General features: G+C 47.9%; 1 protein-coding gene across 1 annotated transcript in view; it reads right to left on the reverse strand.

The window, feature by feature from the left end:
- LOC115116153 (retinal-specific phospholipid-transporting ATPase ABCA4-like) overlaps positions 1-22,813 on the reverse strand; it is a 206,345-nt gene that overhangs the window by 127,183 nt on the left and 56,349 nt on the right. The window contains exons 9-13 of the mRNA XM_065013791.1: positions 19,133-19,370; positions 18,852-18,991; positions 15,617-15,733; positions 15,054-15,251; positions 9,684-9,889 (exon numbers count right to left, since the gene is read on the reverse strand). Coding sequence (XP_064869863.1) covers positions 9,684-9,889; positions 15,054-15,251; positions 15,617-15,733; positions 18,852-18,991; positions 19,133-19,370 — 899 coding nt within the window. The remainder of the gene's footprint in view (positions 1-9,683; positions 9,890-15,053; positions 15,252-15,616; positions 15,734-18,851; positions 18,992-19,132; positions 19,371-22,813) is intronic.

Here is a 22,813-nt window from a genome sequence, read left to right on the forward strand (position 1 = left end):
GTCAGCTGTACAACATCACAGCCCAGTCAGCTGTACAACATCACATTCACAGCCCAGTCAGCTATACAACATCACAGCCCAGTCAGCTGTACAACATCACAGCCCAGTCAGCTATACAACATCACAGCCCAGTCAGCTGTACAACATCACAGCCCAGTCAGCTGTACAACATCACAGCCCAGTCAGCTGTACAACATCACAGCCCAGTCAGCTGTACAACATCACAGCCCAGTCAGCTGTACAACATCACAGCCCAGTCAGCTGTACAACATCACAGCCCAGTCAGCTGTACAACATCACAGCCCAGTCAGCTGTACAACATCACAGCCCAGTCAGCTGTACAACATCACAGCCCAGTCAGCTGTACAACATCACAGCCCAGTCAGCTGTACAACATCACAGCCCAGTCAGCTGTACAACATCACAGCCCAGTCAGCTGTACAACATCACAGCCCAGTCAGCTGTACAACATCACAGCCCAGTCAGCTGTACAACATCACAGCCCAGTCAGCTGTACAACATCACAGCCCAGTAAGCTATACAACATCACAGCCCAGTCAGCTGTACAACATCACAGCCCAGTCAGCTGTACAACATCACAGCCCAGTCAGCTGTACAACATCACAGCCCAGTCAGCTGTACAACATCACATTCACAGCCCAGTAAGCTGTACAACATCACAGCCCAGTCAGCTGTACAACATCACAGCCCAGTCAGCTGTACAACATCACAGCCCAGTCAGCTGTACAACATCACAGCCCAGTCAGCTGTACAACATCACAGCCCAGTCAGCTGTACAACATCACAGCCCAGTCAGCTGTACAACATCACAGCCCAGTCAGCTATACAACATCACAGCCCAGTCAGCTATACAACATCACAGCCCAGTCAGCTGTACAACATCACAGCCCAGTCAGCTGTACAACATCACAGCCCAGTCAGCTGTACAACATCACAGCCCAGTCAGCTGTACAACATCACATTCACAGCCCAGTCAGCTGTACAACATCAGACATTCACAGCCCAGTCAGCTGTACAACATCAGAATTCACAGCCCAGTCAGCTGTACAACATCACATTCACAGCCCAGTCAGCTTACAACATCACATTCACAGCCCAGTCAGCTGTACAACATCAACATCACAGCCCAGTCAGCTGTACAACATCAGACATTCCAGTCAGCTGTACAACATCAGACATTCACAGCCCAGTCAGCTGTACAACACAGACATTCACAGCCCAGTCAGCTGTACAACATCAGACATTCACAGCCCAGTCAGCTGTACAACATCAGATTCACAGCCCAGTCAGCTGTACAACATCAAGTCAGCTGTACACAACATTCACAGCCCAGTGAGCTGTACAACATCAGACATTCACAGCCCAGTCAGCTGTACAACATCAGACATTCACAGCCCAGTAAGCTGTACAACATCAGACATTCACAGCCCAGTCAGCTGTACAACATCAGACATTCATACAGATGGGCCCAAAACAACACAGAAGAATACCAGAAAGCAACCTGGAACCAAAATATCGAAACACTCTTAGATAACTGTTTGGATACCACATTCACTCACAGTGAAGAAGGCATCAATCTGGCAAAACAAAACATCAACTATATATTAAGACAAAGGGCAAAAGAAGCACAATTGAAATGGATTAAAAAATACATTTTAAAAAGACCACAGATGACGACTGATTTGATGCAGATTGTAAAATGATAAGGAAGAAACGTAGAACACCTCCAACCTAAAGCACAGAGACCCAAATAATGGTGAATTACACCTTCATTACTGTGAGACTTTAAAACTCTATAAACATAACACTCAGAACCATAAAACACAGAGACCCAAATAATAGTGAATTACACCTTCATTACTGTGAGACTTTAAAACTCTATAAACGTAACACTCAGAACCATAAAGCACAGAGACCCAAATAATGGTGAATTACACCTTCATTACTGTGAGACTTTAAAACTCTATAAACGTAACACTCAGCACCAAAAAGCACAGTACAACAGCAAGCAGCTGACACTAATTGAGGAGTCCATAAACACAAACTACTTCTGGCAAAAAAAAAAAAAAAAAATTTAAAAATCTAAACAAGACTAATTAGCGATACAGAATGGTGACATGTGGACAACCCATTTTAAAACCCTACAACACCGTTCAAATGGACACAAACGCAGAACAACGCCAAATTCATGAGCAGTTCAATGGGTTAGAAAAAGCTTTAAAAGGACAATCAAAATCCACTGGACTCCCCAATTACTGACCAGGAGCTCTATAAGAAACTTCAGGCTCTCAAATTTAAAAAAGCATGTGGACCTGATGGCATCCTAAATGAGATGCTCAAACTCACTAGTGCAACATTTCAATTGGCTATATTAAAACTGTTTAATTTGATCCTGAGTGTAGGATATTTCCCTGACATCTGAAATCAAGGACTCATAACCCCAATCTTTAAGAACGGAGACAAATTTGACTAACAATTGCAGAGGCATTTGTGTGAACAGTAACCTGGGGAAGGTTTTCTGTAGTATTATAAATGAGTTCTAAACTTCCTTTAATAAGCACAATGTCTTGGGTAAAAGCTCAATTGGATTTATACCAAAACATCGCACAACTGATCGCTCAACATATTTACACCCTACACACCCTGATAGATAAACATGTCCAACAAAATAATACCAAAATATACGCTCGCTTTATCGACTTCCAAAAAGTATTTGATTCTATTTGGCAGACAGGACTGTCCTACAAAGTTATTGAAAGTGGTGTAGGGGGTAAAACATGTGACATAATTAAATCAATGTATACTGGCAACACGTGCAGCGTTAAAATTGGCAAGAAAAGAACAGAATTCTTTAACCAGGAGCGGGGCCTTTGTCAGGGTTGCAATCTAAGCCCTGCACTCTTCAATATTTGCATCAACGAATTGGCCACTATTCTAGGAAAATCCTCAGCCCCTGGTGTTAGTCTCCACAATTCAGAAGTTAAATGCCTACTCTTCGCAGATGACCTATGCCTGCAGTCATCCACAGAAAATGGCCTACAGCAGAGCCTGGACCTGCTAGAGCAGTACTGCCAGACCTGGGCCCTGGCAGTAAACCCCAAAAAGAATAAAATAATGATTTTCCAGCAAAGATCCAGATCTCAGGGAATTTGACCAAAGTTCTTAATTGGTACAAAATATATAGAGTACTGTACACACTACAATTACTTAGGTTTAAAAATAAGCTCAACTGGACACCTTAATGAGGCAGTGAATAAACAGAGAGAAAGCACGCGGGGTATTCTACGCCCTTAAAAAGTTCATTCGAATTGAAATACCTCAAACTAAATTGAAAACTAATTGAATATGTCATTGAACCAATTGCACTTTATGGCAGAAAGGTATGAGGAGAGAGAGAGAGAGAGAGAGAGAGAGAGAGAGAGGGAGAGATGATATATGAAAGCTCTACCTACCTGTATACACACAGCTTCACTCCTCATTACTTAACCGTCACAGTTTATTTACGCCTGCGGGGCATTTCCAGTCAAGACATAAATCTCGGTCAATCCTCCTGCTAGCTACTCAATCTGATTATTCAATTGTAGAGGATTATCTACCAGTCTGCCTGCCTGCCTGCCTGCCTGCCTGCCTGCCTATCTGCCTGAATACCTATCTGCCTGCCTGACTATCTATCTATATGCCTGCCTGCCTGCCTGCCTGCCTGCCTATCTATCTATCTATCTATCTATCTATCTATCTATCTATCTATCGTACAGTATTCTGGAATTGGTTTAAACTGTATAGTATTCTGTAATTGGTTTAAACTTTACAGTATTCTGTAATTGGTTTAAACTGTATAGTATTCTGTAATTGGTTTAAACTGTATATTATTCTGGAATTGGTTTAAACTGTATAGTATTCTGGAATTGGTTTAAACTTTAAAGTATTCTGGAATTGGTTTAAACTTTACAGTATTTGGGAATTGGTTTAAACTTTACAGTATTTTGGAATTGGTTTAAACTGTACAGTATTCTGTAATTGGTTTAAACTATATAGTATTCTGGAATTGGTTTAAACTGTATAGTATTCTGTAATTGGTTTAAACTTTACAGTATTCTGTAATTGGTTTCTACTGTATAGTATTCTGGAATTGGTTTCAACTGTATAGTATTCTGGAATTGTTTTAAACTGTATAGTATTCTGGAATTTGTTTAAACTTTACAGTATTCTGGAATTGGTTTAAACTTTAAAGTATTCTGGAATTGGTTTAAACTGTATAGTATTCTGGAATTGGTTTAAACTGTATAGTATTCTGGAATTGTTTTAAACTGTATAGTATTCTGTAATTGGTTTAAACTTTACAGTATTCTGGAATTGGTTTAAACTATATAGTATTCTGGAATTGTTTTAAACTGTATAGTATTCTGGAATTGGTTTAAACTGTATAGTATTCTGGAATTGGTTTAAACTGTATAGTATTCTGGAATTGGTTTAGGTACATTGAACCTTGGAGATCACAATACGTCCTGCTTGAACAACAATGTATTTCCGTTTCCATCGCTAAAACGGATACAGTATAAATAAGTTAGTTACCACAATTTTCCCCATGACTGTAAAGGTGATTATGGGAATGACCGCCCACCGCCGATCGTGTCGCCTCAAACGCTAATGAGGAACCGCAAGCAGGACACTGCGGTCTGAGGAGTACGTTTCAACACATTCGTCCGAGATGGCATAGCAGTTCAGACGTCTTTTGTCCTCGTCTTGTCGTGTCGTGTATATATATATATTTACAACTTTTTTTTCACATACATTTTATTTTTATTTTCCATCAACTCATCTTCAATACACTCTCCTGCAACCTGCCTCACCAATTGATATGTATAAATACGTATTATTTACCTCAAATCTGCAATCAAATCTGCAATCCTCCAAGAAGCTAGCCAGAAGCTAGCCAGAAACTCCAAGAAGCTAGCCAGAAGCTAGCCAGGAGCTAGCCAGAAGCTAATCAGAAGCTAGTTAGCTTCTTTACTGGCAACTCGTTCGTATTCAGCTAACCACGGTTTGTGGTCATCAGCTATCCTTTAACTCGAAAATCTATCGCCAGTTTTGTACGGCGCAGCGCGCTCGGAACGGAACATACCGGACCGATTTTTCTCTCCATGTCCCTGGATTTCAACTGCTCTCTGGACATTCACTCCCGGATCTCACAGCTAGCTGGCTGCTATCCGTGTGTCTATCTGCTTTCGTCGATTCCGGAGCAAACATCAATTACTCCGGAGCTAGCGAGCTCCGTCAACCACTCCTGAGCTCCGTCAATCACTCCTGGGCTGCAGTCACCTATCCGGACCCGTTTTACTGCCTACACGGAGCCCCTCCGGGCCTTCACAACTGGACTGCCGACGTTATCTACCCGAAGGAGATCCGGCTGGCTCCTCCGTCGCGACGTTACCTGAATGCCCATCTGCGGCCTGCTAACCGTTAGCTGTCTTACCGGATGCTCTCAGAATAGACAATCGGACAATTTATTTATTTTTATTATTAACATGTTTCTTCTTGGGCCTCTATAACTATATCTATTGTTTTTATTTTTTTGTTGTTGTGTGATTTGGACTAATCCCCTCTACAACACGGAACTCCACTAATCTACTGACGGAACGCAAGAGGTGGCTAACAACAGACCTCCATCCTATGCTAGCTTGCTACCGATGTCCTGGCTAGCTGTCTAAATCGCCGTGACCCCCAAACCAACCTCTCCACTCCCTGGACCCTTTTGATCACTCGACTAAGGATGCCTCTCCTTAATGTCAATATGTCTTGTCCATTGCTGTTCTGGTTAGTGTTTATTGGCTTATTTCACTGTAGAGCCTCTAGTCCTGCTCACTATACCTTATCCAACTTATTAGTTCCACCACCCACACATGCAATGACATCTCCTGGTTTCAATGATGTTTCTAGAGACAATATCTCTCTCTTCATCACTCAATACCTAGGTTTACCTCCACTGTACTCACATCCTACCATACCTTTGTCTGTACATTATACCTTGATGCTATTTTATCGCCCCCAGAAACCTCCTTTTACTCTCTGTTCCAGACGTTCTAGACGACCAATTCTTATTGCTTTTAGCCGTACCCTTATTCTTCTCCTCCTATGTTCCTCTGGCGATGTAGAGGTGAATCCAGGCCCTGCAGTGCCTAGCTCCACTCCTATTCCCCAGGCGCTCTCTTTTGATGACTTCTGTAACCGTAATAGCCTTGGTTTCATGCATGTTAACATTAGAAGCCCCCTCCCTAAGTTTGTTCTTTTCACTGCTTTAGCACACTCTGCCAACCCGGATGTTCTAGCTGTCTCTGAATCCTGGCTTAGGAAGACCACCAAAAATTCAGAAATTTTAATTCCAAACTACAACATTTTCAGACAAGATAGAACTGCCAAAGGGGGCGGTGTTGCAATCTACTGCAAAGATAGCCTGCAGAGTTCTGTCCTACTATCCAGGTCTGTACCCAAACAATTTGAACTTCTACTTTTAAAAATCCACCTCTCTAAAAACAAGTCTCTCACCGTTGCCGCCTGCTATAGACCACCCTCTGCTCCCAGCTGTGCTCTGGACACCATATGTGAACTGATTGCCCCCCATCTATCTTCAGAGCTCGTGCTGCTAGGCGACCTAAACTGGAACATGCTTAACACCCCAGCCATCCTACAATCTAAACTTGATGCCCTCAATCTCACACAAATTATCAATGAACCTACCAGGTACCCCCAAAGCCTTAAACACGGGCACCCTCATAGATATCATCCTAACCAACTTCCCCTCTAAATACACCTCTGCTGTCTTCAACCAAGATCTCAGCGATCACTGCCTCATTGCCTGCATCCGTAATGGGTCAGCGGTCAAACGACCTCCACTCATCACTGTAAAACGCTCCCTGAAACACTTCAGCGAGCAGGCCTTTCTAATCGACCTGGCCGGGGTGTCCTGGAAGGATATTGATCTCATCCCGTCAGTAGAGGATGCCTGGATATTTTTAAAAATGCCTTCCTAACAATCTTAAATAAACATGCCCCATTCAAGAAAATTAGAACCAGGAACAGATATAGCCCTTGGTTCTCCCCAGACCTGACTGCCCTTAACCAACACAAAAACATCCTATGGCGTTCTGCATTAGCATCGAACAGCCCCGTGATATGCAGCTGTTCAGGGAAGCTAGAAACCGTTATACACAGGCAGTTAGAAAAGCCAAGGCTAGCTTTTTCAAGCAGAAATTTGCTTCCTGCAACACTAACTCTAAAAAGTTCTGGGACACTGTAAAGTCCATGGAGAATAAGAACACCTCCTCCCAGCTGCCCACTGCACTGAAGATAGGAAACACTGTCACCACTGATAAATCCACCATAATTGAGAATTTCAATAAGCATTTTTCTACGGCTGGCCATGCTTTCCACCTGGCAACTCCTACCCCGGTCAACAGCACTGCACCCCCAACAGCAACTCGCCCAAGCCTTCCCCATTTCTCCTTCTCCCAAATCCATTCAGCTGAAGTTCTGAAAGAGCTGAAAAATCTGGACCCCTACAAATCAGCCGGGCTAGACAATCTGGACCCTTTCTTTCTAAAATTATCTGCCGAAATTGTTGCCACCCCTATTACTAGCCTGTTCAACCTCTCTTTCGTGTCATCTGAGATTCCCAAAGATTGGAAAGCAGCTGCGGTCATCCCCCTCTTCAAAGGGGGGGACACTCTTGACCCAAACTGCTACAGACCTATATCTATCCTACCATGCCTTTCTAAGGTCTTTGAAAGCCAAGTCAACAAACAGATTACCGACCATTTCGAATCTCACCATACCTTCTCTGCTATGCAATCTGGTTTCAGAGCTGGTCATGGGTGCACCTCAGCCACGCTCAAGGTCCTAAACGATATCTTAACCGCCATCGATAAGAAACATTACTGTGCAGCCGTATTCATTGATCTGGCCAAGGCTTTCGACTCTGTCAACCACCACATCCTCATCGGCAGACTCGACAGCCTTGGTTTCTCAAATGATTGCCTCGCCTGGTTCACCAACTACTTCTCTGATAGAGTTCAGTGTGTCAAATCGGAGGGTCTGCTGTCCGGACCTCTGGCAGTCTCTATGGGGGTGCCACAGGGTTCAATTCTTGGACCGACTCTCTTCTCTGTATACATCAATGAGGTCGCTCTTGCTGCTGGTGAGTCTCTGATCCACCTCTACGCAGACGACACCATTCTGTATACTTCCGGCCCTTCTTTGGACACTGTGTTAACAACCCTCCAGGCAAGCTTCAATGCCATACAACTCTCCTTCCGTGGCCTCCAATTGCTCTTAAATACAAGTAAAACTAAATGCATGCTCTTCAACCGATCGCTACCTGCACCTACCCGCCTGTCCAACATCACTACTCTGGACGGCTCTGACTTAGAATACGTGGACAACTACAAATACTTAGGTGTCTGGTTAGACTGTAAACTCTCCTTCCAGACCCATATCAAACATCTCCAATCCAAAGTTAAATCTAGAGAATTGGCTTCCTATTTCGCAACAAAGCATCCTTCACTCATGCTGCCAAACATACCCTTGTAAAATTGACCATCCTACCAATCCTCGACTTTGGCGATGTCATTTACAAAATAGCCTCCAATACCCTACTCAACAAATTGGATGCAGTCTATCACAGTGCTATCCGTTTTGTCACCAAAGCCCCATATACTACCCACCATTGCGACCTGTACGCTCTCGTTGGCTGGCCCTCGCTTCATACTCGTCGCCAAACCCACTGGCTCCATGTCATCTACAAGACCCTGCTAGGTAAAGTCCCCCTTATCTCAGCTCGCTGGTCACCATAGCATCTCCCACCTGTAGCACACGCTCCAGCAGGTATATCTCTCTAGTCACCCCCAAAACCAATTCTTTCTTTGGCCGCCTCTCCTTCCAGTTCTCTGCTGCCAATGACTGGAACGAACTACAAAAATCTCTTAAATTGGAAACACTTATCTCCCTCACTAGCTTTAAGCACCAACTGTCAGAGCATCTTACAGATTACTGCACCTGTACATAGCCCACCTATAATTTAGCCCAAACAACTACCTCTTTCCCAACTGTATTTAATTTATTTATTTATTTTGCTCCTTTGCACCCCATTATTTTTATTTCTACTTTGCACATTCTTCCATTGCAATACTACCATTCCAGTGTTTTACTTGCTATATTGTATTTACTTTGCCACCATGGCCTTTTTTGCCTTTACCTCCCTTCTCACCTAATTTGCTCACATTGTATATAGACTTGTTTTTTTACTGTATTATTGACTGTATGTTTGTTTTACTCCATGTGTAACTCTGTGTCGTTGTATGTGTCGAACTGCTTTGCTTTATCTTGGCCAGGTCGCAATTGTAAATGAGAACTTGTTCTCAACTTGCTTACCTGGTTAAATAAAGGTGAAATAAAAATAAAATAAAAAATTCCCACCATCCTGGTTGTTATATTCTGACCGGAAGAAAATGAACTTCCACCTGATAATAAATGGTCCAGAATATTTTAATCTTCTCATCTAAATGATGTCTAATTGTTTATTTATTGATTTATTTATTTATTTATTCCATACCGATGTATTTCAGTGTCTATGACCGCCGAGTGGGTTTATATAAAAATAAACATAGTACCTGTCTTTGATCTTGTTGGTTCTCTCCACTTGGTCGATGTCCATGCGTATCTTGTACCTGACGTGACGCGGCACGGTAGTGGTCCAGGGGTAGACATCCAGGAAGACTAGCCCTGCCCAGAACTTATTCTCCTCCAATAGAAAGAGAGCCTGGTGGGTCAGCTGATCCTCGTCTGTATGGGGCTTGAACTTATCCAAACTGATACACTGGATGAGGGGAGAGGAAGGTGGGGAAGGAGAGAGGAGGGAGGGAGGGAGGGAGGGAGGGAGGGAGGGAGGGAGGAGGGAGGGAGGGAGGGAGGGAGGGAGGGAGGGGAAGGAGGGAGGATGGGAGAGGGAGGGAGGGAAGGAGAGAGAGGGAGGGAGGGAGGGAGGGGAGGAAGGAGGGAGAGGAAGGAGGGAGGGAGGGAGGGGAGGGGGAGGGAGGGAGGGAGGGAGGAGGGAGGGAGGGAGGGAGGGAGGGAGGGAGGGAGGGAGGGAGGGAGGATGGGAGAGGGAGGGAGGGAAGGAGGAGGGGAAGGAGGGAATAGGGGAGAGGAGGTGGGTATGGAGGGAGGAAGGTGGGGAAGGAGAGAGGGAGGGGAGGAAGGATGTGGGGGGGGAGAGGGTGAGAGGGGGGAGATAGGAGGAGAGAGAGATTTGTGAGGTCAGTGTGAGAATGAGTGTGAGCGTGTGTGTGTGTGTGTGTGTGTGAGCGTGTGTGTGTGTTGTGATTTACAGTGTAGCAGGTTGTGTGTCGGTTAGAGCATGTGTTTGACCGTGAACGTAGCTTTTGACCAATTTGGATTAGCAACACAGCCAAGTGTGTGAATGAGTCACAGTGTTCAGCAAACACTTCCTATCATGACATTTACTAGAACACTTCACTGACAATGCTGAGAGACATTCACATCTCTCTCTCTCTCTCCCCCTCTCTCTCACACACACACACTTCCATCAACACCACCCAACTCTTAGCCCCTAACCCGGAAAATCTATTAGAATTCCCTGTATATATTGGAAGGACACAGCGAGGGAATGAAAGAATGAGGTTTGGATAGAGTGATTTTCCCTCTTTCATGTGGTGAGTCCAGGGGTTTCATTTCCATGTGAGTCCCGTACACAAAAACAACATCGAGGCCATAGGAAGCGTTGGTTCAATCCCACCTATTCAACACTTTCTCATAGACCACACAAAGACAAGCTGGTAGAGCCATGACAGTAGGCCTGTCCCCGTGCCTGTCCCCCTGCCGGTCCCCCTGCCTGTCCCCCTGCCTCTCCCCCTCCCTGTCCACCTCCCTGTCCACCTGCATCTCTCCCTGCCTCTCCCCCTGCCTGTGCCCCTGCCTCTCTCCCTGCCTCTCTCCCTGCATCTCTCCTGCCTCTCCCCTAACTCTCCCCTGCATGTGCCCCTGCCTCTCCCCCTGCCTCTCCCCTGCCTGTGCCCCTGCCTCTCCCCCTGCCTCTCTCCCTGCCTCTCCCCCTGCATCTCTCCCTGCCTCTCTCCCTGCATCTCCCCCTGCCTCTCCCCCTGCCTCTCTCCCTGCCTCTCCCCCTCCCTCTCTCCCTGCCTCTCTCCCTGCCTCTCCCTCCCTCTCCCCCTCCCTCTCCCCTCCCCTCTCCCTGCCTCTCCCCCTCCCTCTCCCCTCCCCCTGCCTCTCCCCTGCCTCTCCCCTCCCTCTCTCCCTGCCTCTCCCCCTGCCTGTCCACCTCCCTCTCCCCTCCCTCTCCCCCTGCCTCTCCCCCCTCCCTCTCCCCCTGCATCTCTCCCTGCCTCTCCCCTGCCTCTCCCCCTGCCTCTCTCCTTGCCTCTCCCCCTGCCTCTCCCCTCCATCTCTCCCTGCCTCTCCCCCTCCCTCTCCCCTGCCTCTCCCCCTGCCTCTCTCCCTGCCTCTCCCCTGCCTCTCCCCTGCCTCTCTCCCTGCCTGTCCACCTCCCTGTCCACCTCCCTGTCCACCTCCCTCTCCCCCTGCCTCTCCCCCTCCCTCTCCCCCTGCCACTCCCCTGCCTCTCCCCCTGCCTCTCCCCCTGCCTCTCTCCCTGCCTGTCCACCTCCCTCTCCACCTCCCTCTCCCCCTCCCTCTCCCCCTGCCTCTCTCCCTGCCTCTCCCCCTGCCTCTCTCCCTGCCTGTGCCCCTGCCTCTCCCCCTGCCTCTCCCCCTGCCTCTCCCCTCCCTCTCTCCCTGCCTCTCCCCCTCCCTCTCCCCTCCCTCTCTCCCTGCCTCTCCCCTCCCTCTCCCCCTCCCCCTGCCTCTCCCCCTGCCTCTCCCCCTCCCTCTCTCCCTGCCTCTCCCCTGCCTGTCCACCTCCCTCTCCCCCTCCCTCTCCCCCTGCCTCTCCCCTCCCTCTCCCCCTGCATCTCTCCCTGCCTCTCCCCCTGCCTCTCCCCTGCCTCTCCCCCTGCCTCTCTCCTTGCCTCTCCCCTGCCTCTCCCCCTCCATCTCTCCCTGCCTCTCCCCTCCCTCTCCCCCTGCCTCTCCCCCTGCCTCTCTCCCTGCCTCTCCCCCTGCCTCTCCCCCCTGCCTCTCTCCCTGCCTGTCCACCTCCCTGTCCACCTCCCTGTCCACCTCCCTCTCCCCCTGCCTTTCCCCCTCCCTCTCCCCCTGCCTCTCCCCCTGCCTCTCCCCCTGCCTCTCCCCCTGCCTCTCTCCCTGCCTGTCCACCTCCCTCTCCACCTCCCTCTCCCCCTCCCTCTCCCCCTGCCTCTCTCCCTGCCTCTCCCCCTGCCTCTCTCCCTGCCTGTGCCCCTGCCTCTCCCCTGCCTCTCCCCCTGCCTGTGCCCCTGCCTCTCCCCCTGCCTCTCCCCCTGCCTCTCCCCCTGCCTCTCTCCCTGCCTCTCCCCCCCTGCCTCTCTCCCTGCATCTCTCCCTGCCTCTCTCCCTGCCTCTCTCCCTGCCTCTCCCCCTGCCTGTCTCCCTGCCTGTCTCCCTGCCTGTCTCCTGCCTCTCTCCCTGCCTCTCTCCCTGCATCTCCCCTGCCTCTCCCCCTGCCTCTCCCCCTGCCTCTCTCCCTGCCTCCCCTGCCTCTCCCCCTCCCTCTGCCTCTCTCCCCCCCTCTCCCCCTCCCTCTCTCCCTGCCTCTCCCCCTCCCACTCCCCCTGCCTCTCTCCCTGCCTCTCCCCCTCCCTCTCCCCCTGCCTCTCCCCTGCCTCTCTCCCTGCCTCTCCCCCTGCCTCTCCCCTCTCTCCCTGCCTCTCCCCCCTGCCTGTCCACCTCCCTCTCCCCTCCCTCTCCCCCTCCCTCTCTCCCTGCCTCTCCCCCTGCCTCTCCCCCTCCCTCTCCCCCCTGCATCTCTCCCTGCCTCTCCCCCTGCCTGTCCACCTCCCTGTCCACCTCCCTCTCCCCCTCCCTCTCCCCCTGCCTCTCCCCCTGCCTCTCTCCCTGCCTCTCCCCCTCCCTCTCTCCCTGCCTCTCCCCTGCCTCTCCCCCCTGCCTCTCTCCCTGCCTCTCCCCTGCCTCTCTCCCTGCCTGTCCACCTCCCTGTCCACCTCCCTCTCCCCCTGCCTCTCCCCCTCCCTCTCCCCCTGCCTCTCCCCCTGCCTCTCCCCCTGCCTCTCTCCCTGCCTCTCCCCCTGCCTCTCCCCCTGCCTGTCCACCTCCCTCTCCACCTCCCTCTCCCCCTCCCTCTCCCCCTGCAGCTCGCCCTGCCTCTCCCCCTGCCTCTCTCCCTGCCTCTCCCCTCCCTCTCCCCTGCCTCTCCCCCTGCCTCTCTCCCTGCCTTCTCCCTGGATCTCTCCCTGCCTCTCCCCATGCCTCTCCCCTGCCTCTCCCCTGCCTCTCTCCCTGCCTCTCCCCTGCCTCTCTCCCTGCCTCTCTCCCTGCATCTCTCCCTGCCTCTCCCCCTGCCTCTCTCCCTGCATCTCTCCCTGCCTCTCTCCCTGCATCTCTCCCTGCCTCTCTCCCTGCCTCTCTCCCTGCCTCTCCCCCTGCCTCTCCCCCTGCCTCTCCCCCTGCCTCTCTCCCTGCCTCTCTCCCTGCCTCTCCCCTGCCTCTCCCCTGCCTCTCTCCCTGCCTCTCCCCCTGCCTCTCCCCCTGCATCTCCCCCTGCCTCTGTCCCTGCCTCTGTCCCTGCCTGTCCCCCCTGCCTCTCTCCCTGCCTCTCCCCCTGCCTCTCCCCCTGCCTCTCTCCCTGCCTCTCGCCCTGCCTCTCTCCCTGCATCTCTCCCTGCCTGTCCCCCTGCCTCTCTCCCTGCATCTCTCCCTGCATCTCTCCCTGCCTCTCTCCCTGCCTCTCTCCCTGCCTCTCCCCCTGCCTGTCTCCCTGCCTGTCTCCCTGCCTCTCTCCCTGCCTCTCTCCCTGCCTCTCTCCCTGCCTCTCCCCCTGCCTCTTCCACTGCCTGTCTAGTTAAAAAAATGAAGAAAGAAATTAAAAGTAAATGTTGTTTTGTTCTGTTGGGTTATGAGTGACTACGGAGGCAGAGTCAGACTGTGAGTGACTACTCTTACGCAGGCAGAGTCAGACTGTGAGTGACTACTCTTACGGGGGCAGAGTCAGACTGTGAGTGACTACCCTTATAGAGGCAGAGTCAGACTGTGAGTGACTACCCTTATAGAGGCAGAGTCAGACTGTGAGTGACTACCCTTATAGAGGCAGAGTCAGACTGTGAGTGACTACCCTTATAGAGGCAGAGTCAGACTGTGAGTGACTACTCTTATAGAGGCAGAGTCAGACTGTGAGTGACTACCCTTACAGAGGCAGAGTCAGACTGTGAGTGACTACTCTTACGGGGGCAGAGTCAGACTGTGAGTGACTACCCTTACGGAGGCAGAGTCAGACTGTGAGTGACTACTCTTACGGGGGCAGAGTCAGACTGTGAGTGACTACTCTTATAGAGGCAGAGTCAGACTGTGAGTGACTACTCTTACGGAGGCAGAGTCAGACTGTGAGTGACTACCCCTATAGAGGCAGAGTCAGACTGTCAGACTGAGTGACTACTCTTACGGAGGCAGAGTCAGACTGTGAGTGACTACCCTTATAGAGGCAGAGTCAGACTGTGAGTGACTACTCTTATAGAGGCAGAGTCAGACTGTGAGTGACTACCCTTACGGAGGTAGAGTCAGACTGTGAGTGACTACTCTTACGGAGGCAGAGTCAGACTGTGAGTGACTACTCTTATAGAGGCAGAGTCAGACTGTGAGTGACTACTCTTACGGAGGCAGAGTCAGACTGTGAGTGACTACCCTTATAGAGGCAGAGTCAGACTGTGAGTGACTACTCTTACGCAGGCAGAGTCAGACTGTGAGTGACTACCTTTATGGAGGCAGAGTTGGTTAATGTCTAGATGTCTTGGTCTAAGGATCTCCGTCATGACAGTTTGGACAGATGCATTTGTTTTTTTCCCCCTGTGGCATAACACTATTTAGTTATCATGTCATTATTCATTAACCCTTACCTCTCCATACTGGTTGAACATGCGGACGGCCTGGTCTGTGAGGTTGAAGACGTTCCTCCAGTCGAAGCTGGGCATGGTCTCTTCTCTGTCCTCCTCCAGCCCGTTGTACAGGAAGTTGAGGATGTCTTTAGAGGAGAACTCAGTGTCCTCCATACTCCTGTCTATTAGGTCTGATACCGTGGGGTTTCTGATGGTGTCCTGCAGGGGCAGGAGAAATGTATAATTCATTTACTGGAAAACCGTACTAAACATTTACAAGTGTGTGCTGCTGTTTTGGCCACGTCTCTCTTGACACTAAGATAAGACCACAATGAGACTAACCTGGTAGAATAAAGGTGAGAAAGAATGAAGACCAATACCCTGTGTGTGTGTGTGTGTGTGTGTGTGTGTGTGTGTGTGTGTGTGTGTGTGTGTGTGTGTGTGTGTGTGTGTGTGTGTGTGTGTGTGTGTGTGTGTGTGTGTGTGTGTGTGTGTGTGTGTGTGTGTGTGTGTGTGTGTGTGTGTGTGTGTGTGCGCGTGTGCTTGTGTGTGTGTGTGTGTGTGTGTGTGTGTGTGTGTGTTACCCTGATCATGTTTATCTGTATGCCAGCGTTGAAGAACCTCCAGATTTGAGGTCCCACCTCCTCCCAGGCTTTTCCCATGGTCATCAGACGCTCCAGCTCCTCAAACGTAGTGTTGGCCTGGAGAGAACATGTTAGCAGTTAACAGACATGAACACACACACAATGACACACACACAGTCATGAACACACAGACACACACACAGACAGACACACATACTGATATAAAGGCCATCAATACTATGAAGTCCTGTCCTTCTCAGATCTCCAGTATGCATAGTAAATGTCTCCAAGCAGCTCAGTAGAATAAGACTTAACATCTGTTTTCTGTCAACTGCTATAAATATAAATACAGAACAAATGTTATATGAATGAGCTCTGTTCTCTTTTGTGCTTCGGCCTCGTTGGGTACAGCAAGCCCCATCCCCCTCTCCCTGACTCCGCCTTGCCTCCTTCAACTGGGTTGCTGTGGTCAGAGAGTCGTGGTAAACTCCTGAAGATCTCCTCATTGGACACACAGTACAGAGAGAGTAGATTTTCATGGAGAACGAAGGACATCCTTCCACCTCACAGAACTTAAGGTACGAACAAATTTCATGTTCCGGAGAAAGTATACAAGATTGGTGAAGAATCCAGCTACGAACTGGTCCGTTCTGTCCCCCTGTCAAAACTTGGGGAAGCTCATGGGAGACAGTGTGACCACATTACCATAACGCTGTTTATATAATGGCCTCAGATATGAGGTTTACATCTAATTGTTGTATAAGATGAATGAGTGAGTGGATTTTGGACTGTTTAATGAAGAAAAATATAATTCCCTTTTGACTTGAACTAAATCAGAGGACAGCCCCTGAGCCCAGTTAGGGTCAGGCCTCCTGGGACAGCCCTTTTTCGGCTCTTCCGAATTAAACCACACACTCGGGTTTTCGATCAGCAGACCGAGCTTACCTCAATTACGAGATGGCTAAAAGGTTGTAGACCATTGCTGAATCTTTTAACCATACCACGTGGTTAAACTCTTAGACTATCGATACTGACAGAATAAGAACAAGTCTTTGATATTAATTACTAGTCTGCAGATAGGAATTCGGTATCATTGAACGCGAAGAACGACAACCGCCAAAACATCCATTCTATAACGAAACAAATGAATGTCACTCTGAACTCTCCACTATAACCACGACAGAGAGAGAGGGAGAGAGACGGACAATTCTACAAAAGAAACAAACTTTTCACCAGTGATCAAGACGACACACTGAGCGTAAATATATATATTGATTGCAATTGTTCCCGAATGAGTGAGCGTTCATGTGTAAAGGATTAGCATTTCAATTGTTTTAATGATCACTCTGTAGTGACTTCTTAGTCGACCCCCACTTCCCCTCTTGTCTAACAAGCCACCATGCCGGTTCAGCCCACTAGGGCACATCCTCCACTTCTCCTCTGTCTAACAGGCCACCATGCTGGTTTAGCCCACTAGGGCACATCCTCCACTTCTCCTCTGTCTAACAGGCCACCATGCTGGTTTAGCCCACTAGGGCACATTCTCCACTTCTCCTCTGTCTAACAGGCCACCATGCCGGTTCAGCCCACTAGGGGCACATTCTCCACTTCTCCTCTGTCTAACAAGCCACCATGCCGGTTTAGCCCACTAGGGCACATTCTCCACTTCCCCTCTTGTCTAACAAGCCACCATGCCGGTTCAGCCCACTAGGGCACATTCTCCACTTCTCCTCTGTCTAACAGGCCACCATGCCGGTTTAGCCCACTAGGGGCACATTCTCCACTTCCCCTCTTGTCTAACAAGCCACCATGCCGGTTCAGCCCACTAGGGCACATTCTCCACTTCTCCTCTGTCTAACAGGCCACCATGCCGGTTTAGCCCACTAGGGGCACATTCTCCATTTCTCCTCTGTCTAACAGGCCACCATGCCGGTTTAGCCCACTAGGGGCACATTCTCCATTTCTCCTCTGTCTAACAAGCCACCATGCTGGTTCAGCCCACTAGGGCACATCCTCCATTTCTCCTCTGTCTAACAGGCCACCATGCCGGTTTAGCCCACTAGGGGCACATTCTCCATTTCTCCTCTGTCTAACAAGCCACCATGCTGGTTCAGCCCACTAGGGCACATCCTCCACTTCTCCTCTGTCTAACAGGCCACCATGCCGGTTTAGCCCACTAGGGCACATTCTCCTATAATTTCTTATAACCACATTTACCTTGTTTGTTTGTTTATGCATTTCTGTGAATTACTTAGTTAGTAATAAATAAATGATTTAAGACAATTGATGTATAGATGACTCATAGTGAAGACTGGGTGCGTGCAGATAACCAACATTTACGACGTCTGGAATGAGACTAACGTGAGGTAAAGTAAATAATTCATTAATTCGAAGACTAATTGATCAGATAAAATATCTGAAAAGTTATTTTAGGAAATGATAACTTTGTAATCTGAATATTCTTCCTTGGTGCCCCGACTTCCTAGTAATTACGGTTTCATGATTAATCAGTCTAATCGCGTAATAACTAATTACAGAGAATCTTTGATAAAAACTATCAGTCTTCAGTTAATGATAGTAAAGACACGACAGAACCCCGTGTAAAAAACACAATTGAGCGTTGGAACCCCCTGTAAAAAACACAATTGAGCGTTGGAACCCCCTGTAAAAAACACAATTGAGCGTTGGAACCCCCTGTAAAAAACACAATTGAGCGTTGGAACCCCCTGTAAAAAACACAATTGAGCGTTGGAACCCCCTGTAAAAAACACAATGTAAAAAAAACACAATTGAGCGTTGGAACCCCCTGTAAAAAAACACAATTGAGCGTTGGAACCCCCTGTAAAAAACACAATTGAGCGTTGGAACCCCCTGTAAAAAAACACAATTGAGCGTTGGAACCCCCTGTAAAAAAAACACAATTGAGCGTTGGAACCCCCTGTAACAAACACAATTGAGCGTTGGAACCCCCTGTAAAAAACACAATTGAGCGTTGGAACCCCCTGTAACAAACACAATTGAGTTTTGGAACCCCCTGTAACAAACACAATTGAGTATTGGAACCCCCTGTAACAAACACAATTGAGCGTTGGAACCCCCTGTAACAAACACAATTGAGCGTTGGAACCCCCTGTAACAAACACAATTCCTCAGCAGGGTGTTTGCGTGTTTGTGCACATATGTTCGGGTTAACAAGAGTCACAGAGGAGGAGAGTGAGGGTGTGTGTTGTCTTACACTCTTTAGTATCAGTCTGATGGCTGGGGAGTCTGGAGCGTAGAGGATCTTCCCCATGAAGAGAGGCTTGACTGAACTCCAGATGATCTTAGTGACCGGGTTAGACTCCAGAGTCTGCATCAGGTCGTTACAGAACGGAGCTGAGAGAAGAAGAGACATGTCTAGTTAGCCTGTGACCAAGGGAAGCAATGGAATAGTTCCTAAAGTGTAAACTCTGAGCACATCTCAAATATTTTAAAGTATTTGACCCGGATCTGAGCCCTAGTCACGACTCTACTTACTGGTTGTCATGTCATAGACATAGTCGTGGTTCTTGGATCCATTCACCCCCAGGAACACCTTGTAGTTGTTGTCTTCGTACCAGTTGAAGGAGAGGACCCTGGATCCCTCTCCGTCTGGGTACCCACAGAACAGGGCAGACACAATGCTCATCAGCTGGCTAAAGGAGCTGGGACCACCAGCCCGGAACAACGGATAGACTATCTTCAGTAGGTCCTTGGTGCTGTTTCTCTCAAAGAGCTGGAGGTAGAGAGAAAGAGGGAGGAAAACAGAAGAGAGGAAGGAGAAAGAAAAAGGTTAGACGGGTAGAGCACCTTCAGAAGGTCCTTGGTGCTGTTCCTCTTAGTGCTGAGCCATTAACTGACATTTCGGTTATTTTTTGTTTTTTTTAAACAACAAATTGACCATCGGTTCAATTATATAAATTCCATTTAGTTCATGTTTTTTTCTGTGAGCTCAGTTTTTATAGAGAAAGATCAAGCCCAAACTGTGCGATGTAGTAGGGAGTTGTAGTTTCCAACAGGCCAATATTCTACATAGTTTAGCGCAGAAAAAGGTAATTAACTACAATGACCATAATCCATTGCTCGCCTACTTGTCAGGTCTGTGTGGGGCAGACATGGAGAGACAGAGAAGAGACAGAAGACGTGCGATGGAGAAGTATATAGAGATGTTGCTTCGCATGGTATCTCTACTTGAAAATACATGATCTAAGTGATGGATAGTTGGTATTCAGCAGTCATAAAAGCCTTATTTACTTTGAAGGGCGTTGGGTGGGCCATTTCTCTTACTATTGATAACGAGGATAGGTGTTGGGTGGGCCATTTCTCTTACTATTGATAACGAGGATAGGTGTTGGGTGGGCCATTTCTCTTACTATTGATAATGAGGATAGGTGTTGGGTGGGCCATTTCTCTTACTATTGATAACGAGGATAGGTGTTGGGTGGGCCATTTCTCTTACTATTGATAATGAGGATAGGTGTTGGGTGGGCCATTTCTCTTACTATTGATAACGAGGATAGGTGTTGGGTGGGCCATATACCTGATGTTGTTCAGGAGTACGCCAGTGTGTATTGCACTATGTCTCCCTTCCTGAATAAGGAGGCGAGGGGGGGGGGGGGGTTCTCAGAGCATCTCTGGCTTAGGACTGATGACTCATTCATAATGCACATTCCCCTCATCTCACACACACGCGTGCGAGAGAAAACGCACACACAAACGCACACACTTATACGCATACAGTTGAAGTCGGAAGTTTACATACACTTAGGTTGGAGTCATTAAAACTAGTTTTTCAACCACTCCACAAATTTCTTGTTAACAAACTATAGTTTTGGCAAGTCGGTTAGGACATCTACTTTGTGCATGACACAAGTCATTTTTCCAACAATTGTTTACAGAGAGATGATTTCACTTATAATTCACTGTATCACAATTCCAGTGGGTCAGAAGTCATGGCTTTAGAAACTTCTGATGGGCTAATTGACATCATTTCGGTCAATTGGAGGTGTACCTGTGGATGTATTTCAATGCCTACCTTCAAACTCAGTGCCTTTTTACTTGACATCATGGGAAAATCAAAAGAAATCAGCCATGACCCCAGAAAAGAAATTGTAGACCACAAGTCTGGTTCACCCTTGGGAGAAATTTCCAAACGCCTGAAGGTACCACGTTGGGGCGGCAGGGTAGCCTAGTGGTTAGAGCGTTGGACTAGTAACCGAAAGGTTGCAAGTTCGAATCCCCGAGCTGACAAGGTACAAATCTGTCGTTCTGCTCCTGAACAGGCAGTTAACCCACTGTTCCTAGGCCGTCATTGAAAATAAGAATTTGTTCTTAACTGACTTGCCTAGTAAAATAAAGGTAAAATTTAAAAATTTTTTAAAAAAGGTACCACGTTCATTGTGTACAAACAATAGTACCCAAGTATAAACACCATGGGACCATGCAGCCATCATACCGCTCAGGAAGGAGACGTGTTCTGTCTCCTAGAGATGAACGTACTTTGGTGTGAAAAGTGCAAATCAATCCCAGAACAACAGCAAAGGACCTTGTGAAGATGCTAGAGGAAATAGGTACAAAAGTATCCACAGTAAAACAAGTCCTATATCAACATAACCTGAAAGGCTACTCATCAAGAAAGAAGCTACTGCTCCAAAACCCACCATAAAAAAGCCGGACTAGTTTGCAACTGCACATGGGGACGAAGATCATACTTTTTGTAGATATGTCCACTGGTCTGATGAAACAAAAAATATAACTGCTTGGCCATAATGATCATCGTTATGTTTGGAGGAAAAAGGGGGAGGCTTGCAAGCCGAAGAACACCATCCCAATCGTGAAGCACGGGGGTGGCAGCATCATGTTGTGGGGGTGCTTTAAAATAAATAATTCTCTCTACTATTATTCTGACATTTCACATTCTTAAAATAAAGTGGTGATCCTAACTGACCAAAGACAGGGAATCTTTACTCGGATTAAATGTCAGGAATTGTGAAAAACGTTTATTTTTATTTCCCCTTTATTTAACCAGGTAGGCCAGTTGAGAACAAGTTCTCAATTACAACTGTGACCTGGCCAAGAGAAAATAAAGCAGTGCGACACAAAAAACAACACAGAGTTACTCATGGAATAAACAAACATACAGTCAATAACACATTAGAAAAAATATATGTGCAAATGAGGAATATTAGGGAGGTAAGGCAATAAATAGGCTGTCGTGGCGAAGTAATTCAAATTTAGCAATTAAACACTTGAGTGATAGAGGTGCAGAAGATGAATGTGCAAGTAGAGATACTGGGGTGCAAAGGAGCAAAAATACATAAATAAATACAGTATGGGGATGAGGTAGTTGGATGGGTTATTTACAGATGGGCTGTGTACAGGTGCAGTGATCTGTGAGCTGCTCTGACAGCTGGTGCTTAAAGTTAGAGAGGGAGATATGAGTCTCCAGCTTCAGTGATTTTTGCAATCCGTTCCAGTCATTGGCAGCAGAGAACTGGAAGGAAAGGCGGCCAAAGGAGGAATTGGCTTTGGGGGTGACCAGTGAAATATACTTGCTGGAGTGCGTGCTACGGGTGGGTGGTGCTATGGTGACCTGTGAGCTGAGATAAGGCGGGGCTTTACCAAATGTATTTGGCTAAGGTGTATGTAAACTTCCGACTTCAGCTATATGTGAACGTCACACATACACACAGACAATGAACAACACCCAGGAATTGTTAAACATACATCTGACCAATGCATTTATCATAAACACTTTATGTAGGATACTGCCACCCCATACAAAACACCATGCGTGTCTTTACTATAAACACCTTGCGCACGCACGCACGCACGCACGCACACACGCACACATGCACACACGCACACACGCACACACACACACACTTTCTCCTATCCTCCTGGGATCAGACGCTTCTTATTTATAGCCTCCAGTTTCCTCATCACAGCTTCCTGTATCTGGGAGAAACTAACAGCTTCCTGTATCTGGGAGAAACTAACAGCTTCCTGTATCTGGGAGAAACTAACAGCTTCCTGTTACTGGGAGAAACTAACAGCTTCCTGTATCTGGGAGGAACTAACAGCTTCCTGTTACTGGGAGGAACTAACAGCTTCCTGTTACTGGGAGAAACTAACAGCTTCCTCATCATAGCTCCCGGTTACTGGGAGGAACTAACAGCT

Source organism: Oncorhynchus nerka, linkage group LG9b (assembly GCF_034236695.1).
Source record: "Oncorhynchus nerka isolate Pitt River linkage group LG9b, Oner_Uvic_2.0, whole genome shotgun sequence".
Lineage (NCBI taxonomy): Eukaryota > Metazoa > Chordata > Actinopteri > Salmoniformes > Salmonidae > Oncorhynchus > Oncorhynchus nerka.